The 22,038-nt window shown below is 40.3% G+C and overlaps 2 protein-coding genes across 5 annotated transcripts in view; one reads left to right on the top strand and one right to left on the bottom strand.

Moving 5' to 3' along the window:
• Positions 1 to 4,422, bottom strand: part of CPA6 (carboxypeptidase A6) — a 521,176-nt gene extending 516,754 nt beyond the window's left edge. Inside the window, exon 1 of the mRNA XM_019822757.3 lies at positions 4,293 to 4,422. The gene's annotated coding sequence lies outside the window, so the exon portion shown is untranslated. The remainder of the gene's footprint in view (positions 1 to 4,292) is intronic.
• The window catches only part of PREX2 (phosphatidylinositol-3,4,5-trisphosphate dependent Rac exchange factor 2), a 303,209-nt gene continuing 285,586 nt past the window's right edge, over positions 4,416 to 22,038 (top strand). For all 4 annotated transcript variants that reach the window (XM_023248571.2, XM_023248570.2, XM_023248572.2 and 1 more), the window contains exon 1: positions 4,416 to 4,556. In XM_023248571.2, coding sequence (XP_023104339.2) covers positions 4,416 to 4,556 — 141 coding nt within the window. The remainder of the gene's footprint in view (positions 4,557 to 22,038) is intronic.

The following is a 22,038-nucleotide window of genomic DNA, read 5'->3' on the forward strand; positions in this document are numbered from 1 at the left end:
CATTCTTCCTTTTCCTCACTCCTCCTGCCTAGGATCACATTACCATATATACTGTCTTCACATTAAGTTTTGTCTCTGCTTTCTGAGGAAACTAGGCTAAGACAAGCAGGCAATGACATAAACATATATAATTTTTATAAATTATCTATATTACATATAGATATTAGATATTGATAATCAAATAATACACACACACACACACACACACACACACACATTAGAATGCTAACCCTAGAGAACACATTAGAGGATGTTAATATAGGAGACAAAATAACCAGGTAGAAGTTTTTATAGGGAGGAGAGATATGTGAGGTTGGAGAGGATTTTTAAAGGAAGGAAAGGCTAAGCGGGCAGATGGCACAATGCAAAGATGACATTCTTCTGAGACTAATCACAGACAAAACCCGGCTGTTTATTTTACAGGGATGGTTGTAGGTTAAGTTTCCATAATGAGGAAAGCGATTATCCATTCCATGTTAGATTATGGCCATGAGGACGATTTGGAGTTGATCAAGCTAGTGCCCACATCTTTAAGAACTTTACAGTCTTCCTAAAATAATCCTATTCAAACATTTATTTAGTTTGCTATGCCATAAACACTGTATATAAAATTAAAATATAGCTATGAAATTGTATTTTGTCCTTTTAGGTAATACACATTCTAAAATCTTTGATTTGGTGTGATACAAATAATTATGTACTCAGTACATACTATGCTTGTTATAACTACAACATAATGAAATTAAGAAGTATTTCTAGAATGACCTCTTATCTAAGACTTGTATTGTGCTTTATACAGCTCCAATGTATCTATAATATTTTTATACTAATATAATCTAGAATCATCTACTTTAGGCCAGAGTAGTGAAGGAAATGCCAAAATCAAATAAAAAACAGTCTGACTCTTAGAATTCTCTAAGGCCATGCAATCAAGCAATCTTTCTCCTCTTCCTCCCTTCCTTATTCTTTCTTTCTTTTCTTTCTTTTTCTTTCTTTCTTTCTTTCTTTCTTTCTTTCTTTCTTTCTCTCTCTCTCTCTCTCTCTCTCTTTCTTTCTTTCTTTCTTTCCTTTCTCTCTCTCTCTTTCTTTCTTTCTTCCTTTCTTTCTTCCTTCTTTCTTTCTTGTCCAGTGCTATTGTCTTTCAATGACTTCCACATCCAATTTGATTTATTACTTTACCTGGGCAAATACTAATATTGGAATGGTAGGGAACCTACAATGATCTCTATAAGGAATACAAGTTATATACAATGTATATAGATATTGATATCTGTAAGGGAACTCTCTTTTTGTAAAGAGACCACCTTGGATTCTCTGTCCAGGAGTTGTTATTCTCTAAGCCTGATCAAAGAAAACCTACTGTGCATGGTGCTTTGGCCTCTGAATGATAATAGACTCTAACCACACTAAGTTCATGCATATGAAATAAATTTAATGGCTGAGCCAGTTTACTACTTAGCCTTTTCTCACTATCTTCTTTTCTACCATCTCCTTTTTATTGGATGCTTCAACCTCATTAGTATTTCAGGAAAAAACTGGATCCTGTCCATCATTTTTGTTGTTGCTTCCCTTTTCCTGGCGGGCAGAGCTTAAAGTTTCAATTGAGGGAGCAGGGAGGGATACAGCACATTCAGAGTTTATGAAAGACCTTATTTACCATCAAAGTGAAGGTTTCCAGATCCTCTGGCCCTGTTTTCTTATGCTCTTAGGTCTTTGATAAGGAATTAAGAACCCCTGCCAGGGCTACAGAAGACACTGAGAGCTGCCTGGCAGAAGGCACTATATAGTGTTCTGAAGCTGTTCATTAATTACAAATGATGTTGGGGAGTAGACTGAGGAACAGAAGAAAGAGCAGAAACTGTTAATATCATAATAATTTCTACATAGGCACTTCTGAGAGACATCTGAATCTGCACACTTGAATATTTTTCTGCTAGCTTCCTTGCACTTTTTTTGTTTTTAGCAAAGCATGCCTTGCAGTTTTCCTTTTAATACATCACTTATATTTGTAACACTCTCTTTCACTCAATTATAATTCCTTAGAATGGTGGCTCTCAAATATTACTGTGCCTAAGAATAATCTGAAGACCTTGTCAAGAGAATTTGGAGTTTACACCTCTGAGATTCTCATTTAATAAATTTAGGATGGGGCCCAGAAATGTTTAACAAGACCTCAGTGTAATGGTCTGTGAACTACCTTGAGAAATATTTGCTTAGAGATCAAGGTCTCTGGAATCCTCAGGCCCTAGTGCCTTGCAATACACACAGAGGTACTCAGTATGTGTTTATAGAATGGAGGCAAATGCTGTGGGTATTTAAAACTCCACTAGTGATTCAAACTCATTTTATCATTCTCAGAGGTGAGACTGAAGCTCTAATGGGTTGTAGACAGCCTATTTTTTTTTTATAGGATAATTGCATCAACAGTTCTGAAACTGGGGGCCATTGGTAAGAAATGTTATTTTATCTAGGACAACAGCTGATGGAAAGCCTGATTTATTTGTTTACTTTTTACACGAGAGAAGGGTACAGACGTAAGGAGGAGGAAATGCATTCATTCCTTGCTGCCTGTAGCACAATGTAAAAAGCCTCAATCATGTTTGATTTCCCCATTCATCACTGGATGTGCGTTTCCTTTGTCTTCCGCTTGTTTCTTTTGTTTATTGTTTACTAGGGGTTGTGAGGTCTGCCCTTTAATGTGCCTTGTCCTTTGTTCTTTTGTCATAAGGTGTGAAGCCATTTACTTCTTTGTCCTTTGCTCACTGCCACCTCTAGTTAGCCATCCACAAAACAAAGGAAAATCATATCTTGCCCATCAGCTCCTCACACATCATTCAAAAGCTGTGCTCTTAATGAAAGATGAAAATGACCGTCCCTCTTTGCTCTTTGAGACATACAGTGAAACCATGTGCTGAAAAGGTGTGATCTGGCAAACTGGAAATTATTTTAATGCAAGTAATGTGGAAAGCATCTTCATTTTTCAGAGTTGGACTAATGCTTTCAACTATTGGAAAAGATTAACAGGCTATTTTCTTGCATCCAAATGATTTGCTCTTCCATTTCTTTAAATGTTATTAGTGTGGACCGTTTCAAGTTCTGAGTAGGAAAGAATGACACTGAAAATTTAACGTGGTTATTATCGAGACAAAAATATACATGGATTGTTTTGCATGGAATTGTAAATACTCAGTGCTCATTAGCTCCTGACTCCGTTTCCAAGTGAGAAAAGGTAACAAGCATTAACCTTCACAATCAGGACAGGCTCTGTGTTTCTCTCCCTTTGCAAATCCTAAGAATGTATCTGTATCCATATACCTATAACTGTATCTATGTATCTTTTGGTAACTATTCAATAATAGCTTTGTTCATTTAGTGACACTGTCTTAAATCATACCAGCTCTTAGAAACAAAACAGGCACACATATTCTCGCCTGTGATTCAATTTACATACTATCTTGATATTGAAAAACAGTTATAGACATGCAAAGCATCTCCCTCCAAAGCACCACACTGCAGTGGTGAAGCTTATTGTATCTGGAGTTTATGGTTTGGGCCAGGCTGTCACTTTCCCATAGTGTCTTCATTTATTATGCTAATTGACTTTCCAAGTGCAGGCGGGAGGGTATCTGCCCTGTGAATTATTCTCAGTTGGGGGCTTTTAAAAGCAAACCTATTTTGTGCCTAAACAAAACCAAAAATCAGTGTGTTTCTTTTCAAAGACGGGAGGGTCAATACCATGGTTGTTTTGTTCCCATCCAGTTATGTAACCGTGGGGACTTGTTTCTTTGCTTTCAGGATTTGTACAAAACACATTAAAGCTAAACAATAGGCGGGAGTCATAGGAGCAACCCTCGAGCTGTGTCTTGCAGTACGTCCTCCTAGGTTTGGGAATCTCCAATTAGTTCCATCTCAAGTGCTGACTCTGTGTGTGTGTGTGTGTGTGTGTGTGTGTGTGTGTGTGTGTGTGTTTAGTTAGCTGGCACGCAACTCACTTCCCCAGGGTTGTTTCCTTTTTCCTGAGATTTGGCGAAGGGTAAAGGGTCGGAGTCACATGGATACAAAGCATTTGATTAATGTCCAAGTCACCGCTGTGGCTGCCGGAGCCGCCTCCCCTCCAGCCCGGGCCGCGTGAGGCCGGAGCCGTGGGGCCGGGCGCGCAGGTCCCGGGCCGGCGCCCCCTCTCCCGGGAGTTGTCTCCTCAAAGCCTCGCGCCTCCCGCGCCGGAGTTCCAGCGGGCGCCCTCCCCTCTCCTACCACCCCAGACTCTCCCCAGCATGTAAAGTCGCCCGTACCTCCTCGGACTTCTCGGAGGCGCAGCAACTTTTCCTTTCTGGCCGCGCGGGGCCGGACACCAGCCGGCGCGCGGGGCAGCGCGCAGCGCAGCAGCCCCGCAGCCCCGCGTCCCGCCGCCCACCATGAGCGACGAGAGCCGCGGGGACGGCCGCGCGGAGAGCGCCAAGGACCTGGAGAAACAGCTTCGCCTGCGCGTGTGCGTGCTCAGCGAGCTGCAGAAGACCGAGCGGGACTATGTGGGCACGCTGGAGTTCCTGGTGTCGGTGAGTGTGTCCCCGCGCGGCGACGCGGGAGGCGGCGGGCGGCGCGGGGCGCGGACCCCGGGGAGGCGGCGGGAAGCGGGCGCGGCATTGTCTGCGGGGGTCGGGGCACGGGTCCCGGCATCGCGGGAACCAGGAGCCCGCGCGCCGACGCCGCGCTCGTGGGCGCGAGGACCCCCGCGGCGATTGTTTCACGCCTGGACACGCGCTGAGTTCCTAGGGCCTTGGAGAGCCGCGGGTTTGAAAAGTTAGCTCCAGTGGGAGAACCTCTTGTGCAGGGAATCCCTGCTGCCCCATCTTTCCTCTTTCTTCTTTACCCCCGTCCCGGCCTGCATTGTGTAATCCGCCCCCCCCCCCCCCCCCCAATTCTCTTCCTCCCCTGGGATTTTATTTTAAGGCTTTGGCTTGGTGATTCAAGTCAGTCTGCTACATTCAGGTACATTTAGTTAAAATAATGAATCCTTCATTCTTTTGGAACTTGAGTTCGTTCTTCAGATTACATAGCAGCGAAGTCCCTTTAGTTATGATAATCTTTGAAACATGGGATTCTGGTGGGGGGTACAGAGAGAGCAGCGGGGTTATGATCTCTAGCAGCTGTTGGATATTAAAGCCACATGTGGTGCTCACCCTATTCAACCCCTACAGTCTTCTACCCCCATCCCCCACCCTGGGTTTAAATTTGCTCCCTGCTCAGCTCCTGGGTTCCCTGTTCACACGGAGCCCAGGAGAGCTGTATCATAAAACTTGTGTCAAATGGCTTCAAGATTTCATAGAACTGGCAGGAACTTTGTTTCAAAGTTTCAGCTTGTGGCATTGGAAGCCTGTTCTGGAAACGTTTCATTCATTTTAGAGCCAGAAGGGGCAAAATTGAGTGAAAGAAACTTTTGAGACATCACTGAAAAGTTGAATTTTCCTGTTCACTGTTGCAAAGACAAAGCATTTGAGGATTGGCTTCTCTCCACCCAGATGCCTGGGAGAGCATCATTTAAAGACCCGAGAGACTTTAGCCTTTGCAGTCTCACTCAAATCTTCAAACCTTCTGCGCCTTTTACCTCCCTGTTCCATACCCGCCCTGGTCCCAAGGGAAGTGTTTCCAAGGCCAAACTTCCTGCTTAGGGTTTAGTAAGATGTAAACTTTCTGCTTATAATTACGGTAGAGGAATTTACTTCTTTGCTATAGCAAGGAGAGAACAGTATCTCAAGGGATGTAAGATGCACAGGTTGACTTCTGTTTGACTTCTCAAATTAAAATCAGTGTCCTTGAGCCCCCAGGGGCCACATTCTTTGGAAAGGCTGGATATTTGAGAATATATGGGTAATCAGTGATAACTGGATTCCCATGCACTTCCATGAAGCAAAGTAAAAAAAAAAAAGCATATTTTTAAGGAGGTGACTTTTTTTTTTACAAAGTTATTACAGTATTATTGACTATATTCTCTATGCTGTACTTTTCCATGACTTACTTATTTTATAACTAGAAGTGTGTACCCCTTAATTTTCTTTACCTGTTTCACCTGTCCCCCCCGACTTCCCTCCCATCTGGCAATTACTAGATTGTTCTCTGTATTTATGACTCTATCCCTTTTTGCTGTTGTTTGTTTCCTTGTTTGTTTTGTTCTTTTTGATTCCACTGTAAATGAAATTACACATTGTCTTTCTGTCTGACTTATTTCACTTAACATAATACTCTTTAGGTCTATGCATGTTGTCACAAATGGCCAGGTTTCTTTTTTCTTTTTCTTTTTCTTTTTTTTTTTGGTGGCTGAGTAATATTCCATTGTGTATACCACATCTTCTATATCCATTCATCTATAGATGGACACAAGTTGCTTTCCTATCTTGTCTATTGTAAATAGCACTGCAACAAACATAAGTGTGCATATGTCTTTTTGAATTAGTGTTTTTGTTTTTCCTGGGCAAATACCCAAAAGTGGGCTTACTGGATCATATGGTACTTCTATTTTTAGTCTTTTGAAGAACTTCCATACTGTTTTCCATAGTGACTGCACCAATTTGCATTCCCACCGACAGTGCATGGGAGTTCTCTTTTCCCCAAGCCTTTGCCCTCCCTTTTAATTTCTTGTTTTTTGACACTAGCCATTCTGACTAGTGTGAAGTGGAGAGTTGACTTTTAATAGCTTCAGATTTGCTTTTCATGAAACTTTATTGGTGACAAAGTCCTTTGGCTTTTGAAAAATCTTAGTCACTTCTTAAATTGCATTAGTCACTCCTTTTTGGAGGCATATGAAAAAAGTACTGTGCAGAGTTCTAATTTATAGAAACGGACAGCTAACCCAACCTATATTAAAAAACCAATTTATTATTGATCTTTATTTATCATATCAGGTTTTCTTCTAATCTTAACACCTGATTATTAAAATTGAAAACTTACCGCTATATTGAGTTGGGTAAGAAGTTGTGGGAGGTATGAATAAATTGTATGTACCTATTTACAAGTCATTTAATAATTTCATTCTTCTTATTTTATTCGGAAATTAGGGACTCTTCCACTTTTATTTTTCTTTGTCCATTATTTGTGCACAAACATGCAGTGTTTGTGCACATACCTGTTCACACACACGCAAACACACTCATTGTCCTGAATAGCATCCTAAACAAAAGTTTACCCTGACTTCCTTTTGGACAAAACCATCAAAACCTGAGATCTACTTATAATACACTTTTTAGATTTTCTTTTTTGAGTATTTCTTTTTTGAGTTTTATTTATAGCAACGCTAAATACCCATGTATTTTACTTGGTCACCTTCAGTTAATGTAGTCAATTTAGTTTTCATTTTAGCCTAACCTGATAATGTGCCAAGAATTTTAAAAATATTCAAACCCTTTGGCCTGGCAATTCCTCTTCTGGGAGTCCATCCTGAAGGACTGATAAGAAATGTAGATACGCAGGGGCACCTCAGTGGCTCAAGTCAGTTAAGCATCTGACTTTGGCTCAGGTCACGATCTCACTATTCTTAAGTTCAAGCCATGCATCTGGCTGTCTGTTGTCGGCATAGAACCCTCTGGCTTCTGACCTGCTGTCCTCCTCTCTCTCTGCCCCTCCCCTGCTCCTTGTCTCTTCTCTCTCTCTCTCAAAATAAATAAACTTAAAAAAAAAGAAATGCAGAAAATAATAAAAGTCATTAAAAATAGCTGTAGTATTAAATAAGTGCAGTGTTACGTTTGTTGAAAAAATTGATAGTGCATTTCTACATCAAATGTAAATATTTGTCAGATTAGTCATTGTTTTAGATTTCTGTCATTGTTTCAGCCATTAACATGGACGAAGGGTACTCTTATCTTTATTATGAAGAGATAGAAAGCATATTGTTAGTTTTACCAAGAACATATTTTTACTTACAGGTCCATAACTAATCAAACAAAATGATATTTTTTCCTCTTGGTTAAATGATCATATGAGCTGAAGGGGAAAACGTTTCTTACTCTGTGAAAGTTTTATGCTTTTATACTTCTTTTGTACCTCTGATCCCTCTCTCCTCATTTCCAGCTCTTTGCCTTTTTAACTTCTTAAGGAGAGAACAACTTTCCCCGCTCCCACCCTAGATAGCTGTCCCCTAGAGTGGCTCACTCCTTCCATGGACTCTCAGGTTTCTCTTGCTCCTTGGTAGCCCTTACATCCTTTTGCATTCCTGCAGGGCCTTCAGGGCTCCCTACCTTCAGGAAATTGCCATGATCGTATCCCTTCCCTCCCCACCAGGCTAGAGGACTCACTGCTTTGTACCACTCTTCCCTGTAGTTACTTCTTGTCTCTCACCAAAGGGAAGCTTATGCATGTATTTGTTTACCTTTGTCTCATTCTACTAGAATGTAAACTTCTTGAGCACAGGCCCATATTTTACTTGTCTTTTTCCCTAGAATTTTGTGCAGTGCTTGTGACATTGCAGGTACTCAGTAAATACTTGCTGAATGACTGGATGAATGAATGAATCAATGACCCATCCTCTAACCTCCCACCCCATTCTTTTTTTAAAAAATGTTTATTTATTTATTTGGAGATAAAGAGAGAGAGAGAGCACGAGTGCACGAGACAGTGAAGGGAGGGACACAGAGAGAGAATCCCAAGCAGGCTCCACATTCAGCACAGAGCCTGACGCAGGGCTCGATCCCACGAACCACGAGATCCTGACCCGAGCCAAAATTGAGAGTTGGACGCTCTACTGACTGAGCCACCCAGGTGCCCTTCCCACCCCATTCTGAAGGACAGTTCATCATCCTTCAAATTCTCAGTTTTGTTTTTCTTCTATTTGGTTGGTATAGATAGTAGAAATTATTTAAATTTCACTCAGGCACATAGGAACTTATGTAACAAAAAGTTTTAAATTAAACATGTAGTACCTGCATTTAAAACAGAAACAGTGTTTAAATCAGGCATTGTGGTATTAAAGACTTTGTAACGCACCATTATGTCAATTCATTGTATTCTAAATTTTCAGTTGATATACTGTGTAGGTTGCATTATCTGGATTAGTTATTTTTAGGTCATAGATAAAATGCAGGGAGTGCCCAAATTTGCTTGAATGCAAGTTCTTGTTTTGCTTGGGAGATATAATTTTGTGCTTTATTAGAAGTAACACATTTTGTCAAAAGACGTGATTTTATGGACCTAATACCCAGTATTTAACGTTCCAAGCCTGGACAATAGTGGGTTGCAACTGGTTTCCTGTTTGCAGTCCTCCTAGGGCATACCAAGATCAGGATGGCTTCTTAGACCCATTCGAGTGGACAGGAAAAGGGCAGAGCAGGGCCGACTTCATGGGTGTGTATCCTGTGCAGTTTGCACTGGCTTCATGCTCCAGACGACCTGGAACTTGGTTCAATGCTCTGCTAGCACCATCTTGAAATTTGTGCTAGTTTTATCTTTGAACTTGTGTTTTACGAGTGAAGTCCACTGGGACCATGGAGTGTGAGTAGAGCAGATACAAGAAAGAAAAAACCTTCATATTTCAGTACCTCTAATAGCACTTTTTTCCTGCCTTTTGAGCAAAAGGCCTCATACTTTTACTTTACACTGGACCTGGAAAATCATGTAGATACACTTCACTATGGCATTGAGGCAGGATGGTGATACACGTTTTGTGTAAACTGGGATACTTCTTTTTTTTTAATGTTTTATTTTTTATTTTTGAGAGAGAGCATAAGCAGGGGAGGGGCAGACAGAGAGGGGCAGAGGATTTGAAGCAGGCTTTCTGCACTGACAGCAGCAAGCCTGACTAGGGGCCCGAACCCATGAACTGCAAGATCATGACCTGAGCCGATATTTGATGCTTAACTCGCTCAGCCACCCAGGCGTCCCTAAACTGGGACACTTCTGAGAGTGAAAGGGAGTGGTTACTAATTACACTGGGAAACAGATATAAATCCGGATTGTCCCTGGCAAATCAGTGTGCAATGCTGTTCCACACTGTAGGCACATGAAGACAAAGACTTTGGGCTACATGTCTCGTCATAAACAACAGATTTTGAAATGTTGTTACTTGGGTAGGCTTTGACTTCAGATACCCCAGAATCTGAATCCTGTCTCTAATTTACTAGCTAACTTTGTGCACGCTCCTGAACTTCTCAAGCACCATTTACTTCATCTGTTCAATGGGGAAACAATAACATTTCTCAAGGTTGCTTGAAGGATAGGATGTAAGCCTTGGGCTCTGCCCAGTCCCTGGCTCACAGGGGGCAGGTTCTATCAATAGATCTTCTGATGTTGTAGTTGTTACACAGAGCTACACACGCTGGTCATCGTTAGTGTATAATTTTTGCCTGCATGGTTTTCTCCTTTACACTTTCTCTCTCTCTCTCTCTCAGTCTGTTCTGTACTTCCTTCCCTTGTGATTCCTTTCTGTCCATGCAGTCCTTCTTCCCATGATATTCTTGTAAATCCTCCGTTGACTTAAGACTGTGAGGACACTTTGTATTCTATGTAACAACAACCATAGTATGGTGTTTTACAGTTGACACTAAAAAATTGCATATTTATGATCTGATTTGGCTTAATATATGTCTCTTAGTTCTTTCGAATAGTGCCCCCTAGAGTTCCAGGGTTCTGTGGTTTGGCTTCAGGGGCCTTCACAGCGGGTGAGGGGGGAATGAATTATATGGCTTCAGACTCTCCACTCGGCCTTTCCTAGCATAACTGCACCTTCTTCTGATTTGTGCCTTTGCTAAAGCAGTTAGAAAAGCCACTTACCTGAGAGTAAACTCCCCAGAGAATAAGAATGGTGTATTTATTTCCTGGGTACAATTTTCTTGGCCTAAACATAGTGCTGTGTAAATAGCAGGTGCTCAAGGAAACAAACAGGCAAATAAAACAAAAGCAAACACCACAAAGTCCAAAAACAACTTCTTTCAGTTACGATCTAACTTTTCCAGGCAAGGATAAATTGATTCAACACATTACGCTTAGGCTTATGTTACAGGCTGAATTGTGTGACCCTCAGATTCATATGCTGCCACCCTACCCCTCAGTATACAGGTAATCACAGTGCCATGTGGGAGGGGCAGTGATAGGGTAAGAAGCAAAGTTGCGTGGGGGCGGGCATCAAGGGACTCCTTCAGTCTGGGGTCAGGGGAAGTTTAGGGAAAGAGGTGGTAGATGGCTTCTGAAGGATGAGGACAATGCCAGCTGCCTGGGAAGACAACTGCCCATGTGGAGAGAGCATCACGTTCCGTGTGACCCTGGTACGGCATTCTGGGTGTGCTGGCATGATGTCGTCTGGGGGATGCGGAAAATTCTTCGCTGATGGAGACTCAAAAGTTCTGCATGCTTTTTGAGTATTTTGGGGTATTGATAAGGGGATGGAGTAAGTTCAGTCCATTTGGAGAAGGATTCTGTTTTTAACAATTCTGAATTTAACCAAAGGTAGTGGGAGGTCAAGCATTATGGGACACCTTCTCTCTTAGTAACAATAAACAAGATTGTGACAGCCAGAGTTGGCACTGGAAAGGCATATCCTGTGGGAAAAAGTTGCCGGGCCAAGATTTCCTGAATCCGTGTCTCTGAGTTTCACCTTGGGATTCCTTCCTCTTACACGCTATGCCTACCCCCTCACTGGTCCTCAGCATAAGCACCCAGAGAAGACTTTTCCCTGCTTCTCTAAATCTGGGACGGGTTGTAATCTTCAAAACATTATTATTTGCTAGGGAAGAGCACAGGTCAGTAATCCTAGAGTCAACATGAAACATAAACATAGTCTAGCTTGTAAAATAATAGATTTCTGCTTGTACCAAAGTGGTCTTTCTCTGAGGGTCTCAAGACTCTGATCTTTTTTTATCCTAAGCCCTCAGAGAGGTCTTAACTGAGCCCCCTGGCCGGGCACTAGTTAGGCTGATTTGGCAGATTTCTTTGTTTTCTAGCCACTAGTTTGAATGTGGATGCACGAGGATGCCTCAGGAAGCTGCCCTTAATGTCTTGACTCTTGTAGTGAATATGTCATAGTTCATTCATAATTCTGATTTTTGGAGTTAATCATATGGCCAGAGCCACTCTTTTGTCTTATGGTTTCGTCTGCATAATTCTACCTTATTATGAAGCCGTTAATATAAGAAGAGTATCTATGGAGAGTAGCTTTGTTTCTCAGCAAGAGAATTCTGTCAGTGGGATGGAGGAATAAAGACTGGAATCTAGTTACCCATTAGGAGTTTCTGCCATTGCATTGGTCCAGGTAAGAAATGTGGAATGTCTGATCGAAGGTAGAAGAAGAAGAGAAACAAAACAGAATAAAAACCAAACCACAGACAGACAAACACCCAACAACTCTGAGATGGTCTTGGGTAGAACCTTTGGTATTGGTGCTCATTCATAAGAAGAGGGGGTTTATGTAGGGAGGAGACAGGGTGGGTGCTTTGGTCTGTAGTTTGAAGACAAGGTGGGTAGTGTCATTAACTGAGAAATGGAATGCAAGGGACAGAACAGCGTTGGGGGGGCGGGGAGAAAAGTGAATTTCATTTTGGACCTGCCAAGCTGCAAATTCTGCTGATTTTTGAAGATAAGAATATGAAAGTTAAGAAAGAATTTGGAGCAAAAATTGGAGATCTAGCAATTAAATAATCATATGTGTTGAAACCATCAGGTGGAGGAGATGCCATAAGGGAACAACTTGAGGAGGGAGCAAACATACAAACCAAGGGTAAAGGGTTGGAGAGCCAGCATTTAAAGGGTAGAGGAAGAAGTACGGTGCACTGGTGTCTAGGACTGAGACATCAAAGGTTGAAACAACCAGGAGAGAGGGATCTCTTGAAATCCAAGGAAGGATTTAGTTCCCAGAAGAAAGCATTCTTTAAAGTGTCAGAACTCGGGGCGCCTGGGTGGCTCAGTCGGTTAAGTGGCCGACTTTGGCTCAGGTCATGATCTCACGGTCCGTGAGTTCGAGCCCCGCATCGGGCTCTGTGCTGACAGCTCAGAGCCTGGAACCTGTTTCAGATTCTGTGTCTCCCTCTCTCTGACCCTCCCCTGTTCATGCTCTGTCTCTCCCTGTCTCAAAAATAAATAAAAGGTTAAAAAAGGTAAAAAAAAAAATAAAGTTGTCAGAACTCTTTACAATTTTTTTTTAAAGTTTATTTATTTATTTTGAGAGAGGCAGAGAGAGCATGAACAGGAGAGAGGCCGAAAGTGAGGGAGAGAGAGAATCCCAAGCAGGCTCCGCACTGTCAGCACAGAACCCGATGCAGGGCTGGAACTCACAAAACCGTGAGATCATGACCTGAGCCGAAATTGAGTTTGACGTTCAACCGACTGAGCCAGCCAAGTGACCTACATTTGAGAAGTAGGTAGTGTGCAGACTGAAGAGGCCACTGGCTTTGACAATCAGAATGTCATTTGGGATTAGCTCCAGTAATGTGTATGACCAGAAGCCTAACTGAGAATGATCTGAGACATCAGTGAAAGCTGAGTTGGTGAAGACTGATGGAAAAACTACCCAGAGTTGGTGGTAAAGTGCAAGGGGAGAAATAGGTTAGTAACATAAGGGGATGATTTTGTCCAGGGATGTTTGAGGAAGATGAGCATAGCCAAGGGGAGGAGACAATGAAAAGGAAACAGAAGCAGCTACAACAGATCGTTGTGGAAGTCTGGTGCATCTTCCTGCAAACCATGGCAAGAACCCCCATGTCACTGGGAGATAAGGAAGAAACTTGGCAAAATTCACTGCTGTGAAACACCCACAGCAACACGTTTTTTCAGACTCTGACTCTAAAGAATGAGCCAGCTGTCTCTCGTATATTTTTGAAATTCTGCGGCTTCTCTAGTCTAGCGCTAGCAGAACTGCTGGGGTGGCCTTTGTACCTCCTTGTGAACACTCACCAGCCACGCTGGGACAGTGGGCTGAAGCGCACAGAGCATGGGTTTAGGGAATCTGATGACCTGGGTTAAAGTTCTGGCACTGAAATTTACAAACTGTGTGACTTGGGGCAAATTGCATAGCCTCTTTATGCTTAGTTTCATATTTGGAAAACACATTCAGTGACATCTCACAGCCCGGCTTCAAGTTCAAAGCAGCTTCTATAGGTGAAGTCCTGATAGTAATAAGCATTTCTTCTCTCTTTTTTTTCCTCCCAAACTTCTACTTTATCTCTCTTTCCCTGTCTCTCCTACACCACAGACAGAGTCTGGCACTTTCTGAGGCCACCTAGCCTGCTCCTGAGCCCGTTGTCTTCCAGCCTTGAAACATGCAGGATGCTTTAATAGATAAAGAAAGGCCCTGAGGAAGCCAGAGGGGGCTTCAGGAATGCAGGGGAGGTGTGGCTTTGGGGAGTTGAGAGTCAGGTTGTGGGGGGGGGGTGGGTAGGGGTTGGGGGTGGGGAAGGAAGGAAAGGATGTAGTTCCCAGGATTATTTTAGAGGTGAGGAAAGTTGGGAGTTTCTACCTCATGGCCTTTATTTCTCTATGAAATTGAACTATTGTTTTCTTTGTGTTCTGCTTTTGTTTTGTTGTTTGTTTTTGCTGAGCGTAAAGGAACTATAAAGTCAGTGGTTAAGATTTGGAACATACCCTTTTGAGAATAGTAAGAGGAATTGAACTTAGGTATCTGAGGTTGGATGTTTGATCGTTTTTGTATAATCATTCTTTTAAGTGTACGTTCTTAAGTGTAACATATAAATTTAGAAGTCAGAGTACAGAAGCGGCATCTCATGACTTCTTATATTTATTATGACTAGGTTCAAATCTTGGAAATAATGACATAATCATTTTTTAAACCATGATACAAATTGTGTGGAACTTATATATTCTCACATTTAATGCCCACAGCCATTACTGTGCACACTTTTTAAAAAGAAACGATTTATCTGACAACATTTTGGTATCATTTCAGTTTTTCTTCGTACTTGTCTTTTAATAATATTCTGAGTGCTCTTTTACTATATATAGTATCTGGTTTATGTTTTAATGCCAAATAAAATTGTTATGTTTGAGTTTTGAGTACAATTAGTTTGACCTAAAAAATATTTTTTTGTTTATGTGTATTCTTTAAAAACCTTACTTATAACATTTACTTTCCATAATGAATTTTTGTTCTGAACTTATTAAAATTTCATGAGCTATATTAAAACCAAGATTTCTTTGACTTATGACATTATATTTGCCTCAAACCATCAAAAATTCAGGAAAAACACCCCTTCGTAAGTGTTTCTTTACTTAGGAGTATGGTTGGGTCACTTTTCAAGTGGTATTGAGTATAATCATTCAAATCCTGGTACATTTAAAAAAATTTTTTTTCCATTCTCATGAATGATTATTGCATTTTATCCAAGAAGTCAGTGATTATAATTTTAAGAAGTTCGGTACGTTGAGATTATGATTTTTAAACATTTCTAGTTAGTATAGATGACTTCAAGCATTGATTCCTTGAATGAACCTATGCTGTTCTAGGCTTGCCATATAGCTAAGCACAGTGTACAAAAAAGGACCTGTGTTGTTCAAGAATATCTAAGCCAAGGACATTATGTTCTGTCGTTAATGTGAAATGAGTATTTTCCTTTAAAAGGCAAGCCCTTCACTTGAAAAGGTTAAATGGTACAATACTTAAGGAATGACTGCAGCTGGTTAAATTTAGAATACTGATATAGAAATATTCTCTGGGTTAATAGCAAAAATACAGCAATATAGAATATGAACGAGTAAAATTTTTATTCATTTTAAAACTTGTTTCTCTGGGAGAGTCACATAAAGGTTGATGTCTGTGTTTGATTTTGCTTTGCTACTTTTGTTACTTTAATTATCTATGTAAATTGTCTTTTTGCCAGTAGAAGAGGCTTTATAGATGGTGTCACATTTTTAGTGATTGTACAAGAAATATTGATGTTTTACTTTGATGCCTTCTAATGCCTCAGCTTGGCCTTGATTTCATGCTCCTTTGGATTCTAGTTTTTTTCTTACTTGAGACTATTGCCCCAAAGAAAGTAATCTTAGGATTCCAGAAATAATATCTTCCATTCCAAAGTTTTATTTCTGTCAGTAGCACTTGGGGAAGAGCTATGGAAAGACATTATATCCCCCAAATGTTAGCTTCATACCCACATATTCCAAGATTGATTTAATAACTCATTATTTCCCCAGAGATGCAATTATGAAAACAAAGTGGATTTTCATTTTCTATGCTGTATATCTATGTGTTGGACTTTGTATAGCTTTAATGTATTTCTATATGTTGTATAGAAATATTTTTGTATTCATATATTCTGCCAAAAATTTTTGAATATTCTAAACACAACTTTATCCTAATTTTTCTTGTACCTCTTAATAATGAGACCCCTGGCAGAGACTTCTAATTGCTCCCAATGTCCAATATTCTTTTCTTCCATAGAGATAAAAGTTTTACCTCAAGGCATGATTGTCTAATTTAGGACTACATTTCTCAGCCTCCCTTACAGTTAAGTGTGGGCATATGAATAGGTTCTGGGCAGTGGGATGTGAGCAGAAGTGGCATGGGTAGATTCTAAGGTGTACCTTTATAATGAAGGAATAGGTGCTCTCTTCCTTCTCCCTGTCTGGTATGAGGATGTGATGGCAGGTAATGAGGCAGCCATTTTGGACTGTGAAATGGAAGTCACATGTTGAGGATAACAGAACAAGAAAATAGAAAGAGTCCATTTCTTTATTAAAGCAGTTTAACAGGTATCCTATCAAAAATGGCCCTGCAAGATATCAGTATTTACTTAACTCCGTCCTAGCATCTTTTTTGACATCTCACATTGTGCTTCAAATGTTTCATTGATTTATGCTAATTATTAATGAATTGGCAAACTTTAATATATTTTTGTCTTTGTCTTAACTGGATAATCTTAATATTTTAAATTTATTTTTAGTTTTTCTTTAATGAAAGCTCACCAGTGATTTCCCTAGACTGCTAAAACTACACTCTCTTTTGCTATTGGTAAACTTTCATTTTTTTTTTGTTAGAAAAAGAATAGTGTTGGGCTGCCTGGGTGGTTTAGTAGTAGAGCGTCCAACTCTTGATTTTGGCTCAGGTCCTGATCCCAGGGTCATGAGATAGAGCCCGGCGTCAGGCTTCGCACTGAGCATGGAGCCTGCTTAAGATTCTCTCTCTTTTTCTCTCTCTGTCTCTTTCTCCCTCTGTCCCTCTCCCCTGCACACGTGTGCACGCTCTCGCTCTCTTAAAATTTAAAAGAAAAAGAATGGTATTATTTTTAACCTATACTTATATATTTTTTTCTGAAGACCAGAATTTGCATGTTTATTATGTTTATTTATGAGCATGTTTGTTCAGCTGCTTTCACTGAAGCCAAACGACAGTAGTTTAAACAGCACTGTTTGTTTGTGAATAAGAAAGCCGTATGTAATCAACACGGCTTTTTTTGTGTGTGTTCTTGGAGCTCCTCTTGGAGCTCTGGTTATTTAATTTTTCAGTGTGATTGCCTAACAGTGTTTCAGGGGAGTAAGCAGCTCAGCTCTGTCAGGCTATTCAGAGTCTCCCGTTCCTTCTATCTTACTGCTCCAGTATCCCCTAGGACCCATTAAATCAATGTCTGTAGGAGAGAGAGAGAGCCAGGCACCAGTGTTTTATACAGTTTCCCCAGGTGGTTCCAGTGTGCAGAAGGCTGGGGAACCAGTACACTAGGGTGTGCTGGACCATATGGTTAAGGCTGGCCTACAGACCCCTTTCACGTTCCAGCCCTAGGGGGACAGAGACGAATTCCACACTTTGCTTTCACTCTCATCCCCTTGACCAGAGTGTCATAACACGGCTGAACCAGCTGCAAGGGGGACTGGGAAATGTGCTACCTACTTGGGCAACCGGGTACTTGAGGTGTTCTGTGCTAAAATAAGGAAGTGGAAAAGATGGGCAAGGTGTATTTTTTTTGCCACACTTTGGGCCCCAGGGATACTTTGGGCTTGTGTTCTCAGAAAGTCATTTATATTAATACTTGGATTCCTTTACTGTAAGAACCTATTATACTCAGCATATAATTTGGGTTATTTCCCTCCAAAATAGCATATTCTGGTCCATCTAGAAATCTAATATTTATTTATCTCTTCACATATGTTTATAGGAGCTACCTAAAAGTTTTTTTTCTGACTTTTTGTTTTTATTTTTATTTTTTATTTTTTGCCTTCAGTGCAGGAAGAGTGAAGATACGGCGATATGGAGATTTTGTGTAGTTTAAAAATTTTTTTTCTGAAGTCTCAAACAAAACAGACCCAGGAAAATATGGAAATCATTTAATATGTGCTTGTTGTGTGTCAGGCACTGCATATTCATGCATAACTCACAACCCACAACCCCTACAAGGTTTGTGTCATTGTAACACAATGTATTGTAACTTGCCGATACTCTAGTCAGTTCCTCAGTAGGAGGGTGAGGATTTTGAGTTGGCCCATTGTGCAGCAGCTATTCTAACACCTTCTGCTGGTGATTCACTGGCCTGGGCATTTCTAGATTGTGGGAGCACTGTGATTAATCAGGCATCAGAAAACCAAGGCAGATGTTGGGATCAGGACATAGAACACAGAAGCTAGAAGTCAGGAAGCAACAGTAGTTGGTTTCGGGCAAACCAACGAGAGAGAGCAAGGGAGCAACAAGAAGATCATGGTCAATCCAAGATAGGGGTCAGAGCCAGGCAAGCACTCAGCAGCCAACAGTTATCCAGAAGTCATGAGTTTCCAGCACAGAAATGAGAAAAGGCAATGAATCATTTAAATTTTTCTAAATGTTTATTTACTTTTGAGAGAGAAAAAGAGACAAAGCTGAGTGGGGGAGGGGCAGAGAGAGGGAGACACAGCATCTGAAGTAGGCTCCAGACTATGAGCTGTCAGCACAGAGCCTCAAGCTGGGCCCGAACCCACGAACTGCAAGATCATGACCTGAGGTGAAGTCAGACTCTTAACCGACTGAGCCACCTAGGTGCCCCAGCAATGAATCATTTAAAAATAGACAACCTTAGTTCTGTTGGTTATCTCTTAGTGTATATCATTGCTAAGACTATTTTCAGTGTAATTTAATTCCTCTTGGATTATTTTTGTATCTCTAAGTACTTATTTACTTACTACTTTATACCTGGTGAACTCTTGGTTTTATGTGTTAAATATTACTTCTATGTATCCTATATATGATTAGATCACTTTATGTTTGAAGCAAGGATTAAATGCGCAGATGCACACACATACACACACCTTTTGCTCTCCAAAATGTATGTATCGCTCTGCATTCAGTGGATATTGTATAATTTGCAGTGATGTAATTTAAACACGAATGAGGTGCACCTTAGTTGAAATGATTGTTACCCCTGGGAGTGTTCTACTTGCCAGGACTTCTTTTGATAGAATAGATAAGGGAGAGTAACTGGCATTCTGGTAGTCACAGGATGATCTTTGATAAATAAGCCATGTTCCATAGACATGGCCATTTTTCTCAGCTTCTAGCAAGGATAGTTAGCACAGCTGTATAATCTTAGAGTCCAAAAGGAATCATGCTATGGATAGATGAATATAGCTTTCAAGTAAAATATGAATTTGATGTTTCTCCTGTGTATTTTCAGTGAACTAATAATTCTCACATATAAATTGTATCTTCTCTGTATAGTGGAATTTTTTAAGATACCAAATATTCTTTGGGCTTTAAGGCTATTTTATATTAAAAAACTATATTATACTCAAGAATGACTTAATTATAGGGAATATAATGAGTTAGACGTCCAGAAATTTTGAAAGTTTAGTTGATACTTGAACAGATACTTAATTTTAAACCTTCACCAATTTTAAACCTTCACCTTTCTATAGCTTAGTGTCTGGGTCAGATTCAACTTTAATGGCATCAGGAAAATACAAGTAAACCTGAATGAGAGGTCCACACAGTCAGCCAAGATATTTGAATAAAATTAAAAAAAAAAAAAGAAAAACTGTGCTAATTAGATTTAAAAGAAAATTGTAGCTTTACTATATGGTATCATACATTCTTTCTACAAACCATTTCTTTTCCAGCCTGTCAGAATTCAAAGTTCTAATTACTCTGTGATATTCTAGAATTTTCTTTAGTATTTAATATGTGCTAAGTAAAATTTGCAGTAATTCTGGAATAAATAAAGGCAGAATGAGACAATCTGTAAGCAAATATGTGACCGCAAAATGGAATCAGAGTGATTTTTCAGTTTACTTCAAAACCAACGTATTTGTGAAAGACCTTACTTTTGACATAGTGCAATTTATATGTTAGGTCAATGTTAAAAAATACCTCTAATGTATCAACCTTACAATTTAGTCTTTCAGTAATTGTTTTCAAAAACATAGGGTCTAGATATTTTGATTGTTTATATTCCAGGGCAGATTCATTGAGCACATACTGTGTGCCAATCACTGTTCCAGGCTGGGAGGCTATATGCGGAAATTAAATATCCCTGTTTCATGGAGCTCCCTTTCTAAAATGGGAGACACAAGACAAATGAGTAAAATGTTTGGTGTATTAGTGAATTTAAATGGCAAGGAGAATGAATGAAGCAGATGGGGAATAAAATTCTGTGTGTGTTTTGTTTTGACATTTTATATAGGATGAAAAGACAGGAAGTCACTCTGTTCTGCAAGTTTCTAAGAATATTTGAAAATGCCTTTTTTTTTTTTTTTTTTACTCTTACCTTAATAGGCCTTATGCAAGAGGAAAGTGCTAATCGGGTCTCTTGTTCAACTCTTCAGTATAATTATAATTTAGAGGTGAAATTAAACCCAGGTATGCATAGCTAATAAAGTTAATGGAACAGATTAGCAATAGCTTAGTGACTCCAAGATTTAAGGCTTTAACCAGTCAATTCTTGAGCTGTCATTTTTCAGTACACTGACTTTAGTATAGTAGGCATATATATATTTTTTGGAAGTGCAGCAAACTGAAAATATTTGCTACCTCACTCTGTCACTGGTGTATGTTTATACCATTGAGGAGCTTATTTTACAGAGTGTTTGCCAATATGGTTTCACATCCCAGCAGCATTGCGTCTCGTGGGGATTACAGCCAAGGTTAGAATCCACCATTGTGGGAACCAGCTATCTGAGTAGTGCACCACCTCAGAGAAGCTTCTGCTGAAAATGAAGTGTCCTTCAGCCCTGAGTGGACTGAAGCACTGAGCAAGGAGGGTGGGGGTGAGAGATTGGGGATCCTGAATGTGCAGCAGGTCCAAAGCCAGTTTTCTAAGTGCTACTTTAGATAATCCCAGATGAGTTAAAAGCTAAGGTATGGAATGCTTTCTTTCTCACGTTTTGCTTATTCAAGGTCTTTCCCTGAGAGGAAAAAAAGGAAGGGTAAGAGTGTATCTTGCAACCCCTCCCCACTTCTTGTTCTGATGGTATTATCTCCCTGACGGCCCTCTAGAAGGGACTCCCTTGAGAAGTGTGGACAGCTGGATGCAGCTCCTTTGTGGCCTATAAAGTGTTATTGGGAGCCACAGCCAGAGACTGTGGGGGAGGGGAAGGGTCACTTCAGGACTGTGGAAAATACTCCCTTTCCCCTCAGCATCCTGGGGCCTTGTTTCTTGCCTCATTGTTAATAGAGTCTGGGAGCTCGGATTCTGGTGCTGAAATTTTTTTCAGGGTTGGTTCTATAAATTATATTTTTAAGCAGGCTTTTGTGGAGCTTCATTCTTTAGTTTACTGAATTTGTAGCACAAAGGAAGGGTAAGAGATTTATTACTTTCATCATTACCAACTTCAGTATAGAAATTGGTGAATAATATAATTACATTAGACTTTTAAAAAGTGTACTGAAGGGAAGGGATTTAGCTGGCTGTATTTTTCGATAAGGTTACGTACTTTCCTCTTCCGTTTCGCTTTAGAGGCCATTCTATGGCTAACACATCATAAAAGTTAAAAGGAAGTGCAAACACAATTACCACAGAAAGTTGAAATCTTTTCCATTCACTTCTTTATGCTGTTTGTGACTTGTCTGCCTGATTGTTTCAAAGTAAGGAAAAACTTATCTGTCATTATCAGTGGCACTGGTTTTGAGTGTGTTTGTGATTCTGACAATGCTGGGAC

This window comes from Felis catus, chromosome F2, assembly GCF_018350175.1.
Source record: "Felis catus isolate Fca126 chromosome F2, F.catus_Fca126_mat1.0, whole genome shotgun sequence".
In the NCBI taxonomy this organism is placed as follows: domain Eukaryota; kingdom Metazoa; phylum Chordata; class Mammalia; order Carnivora; family Felidae; genus Felis; species Felis catus.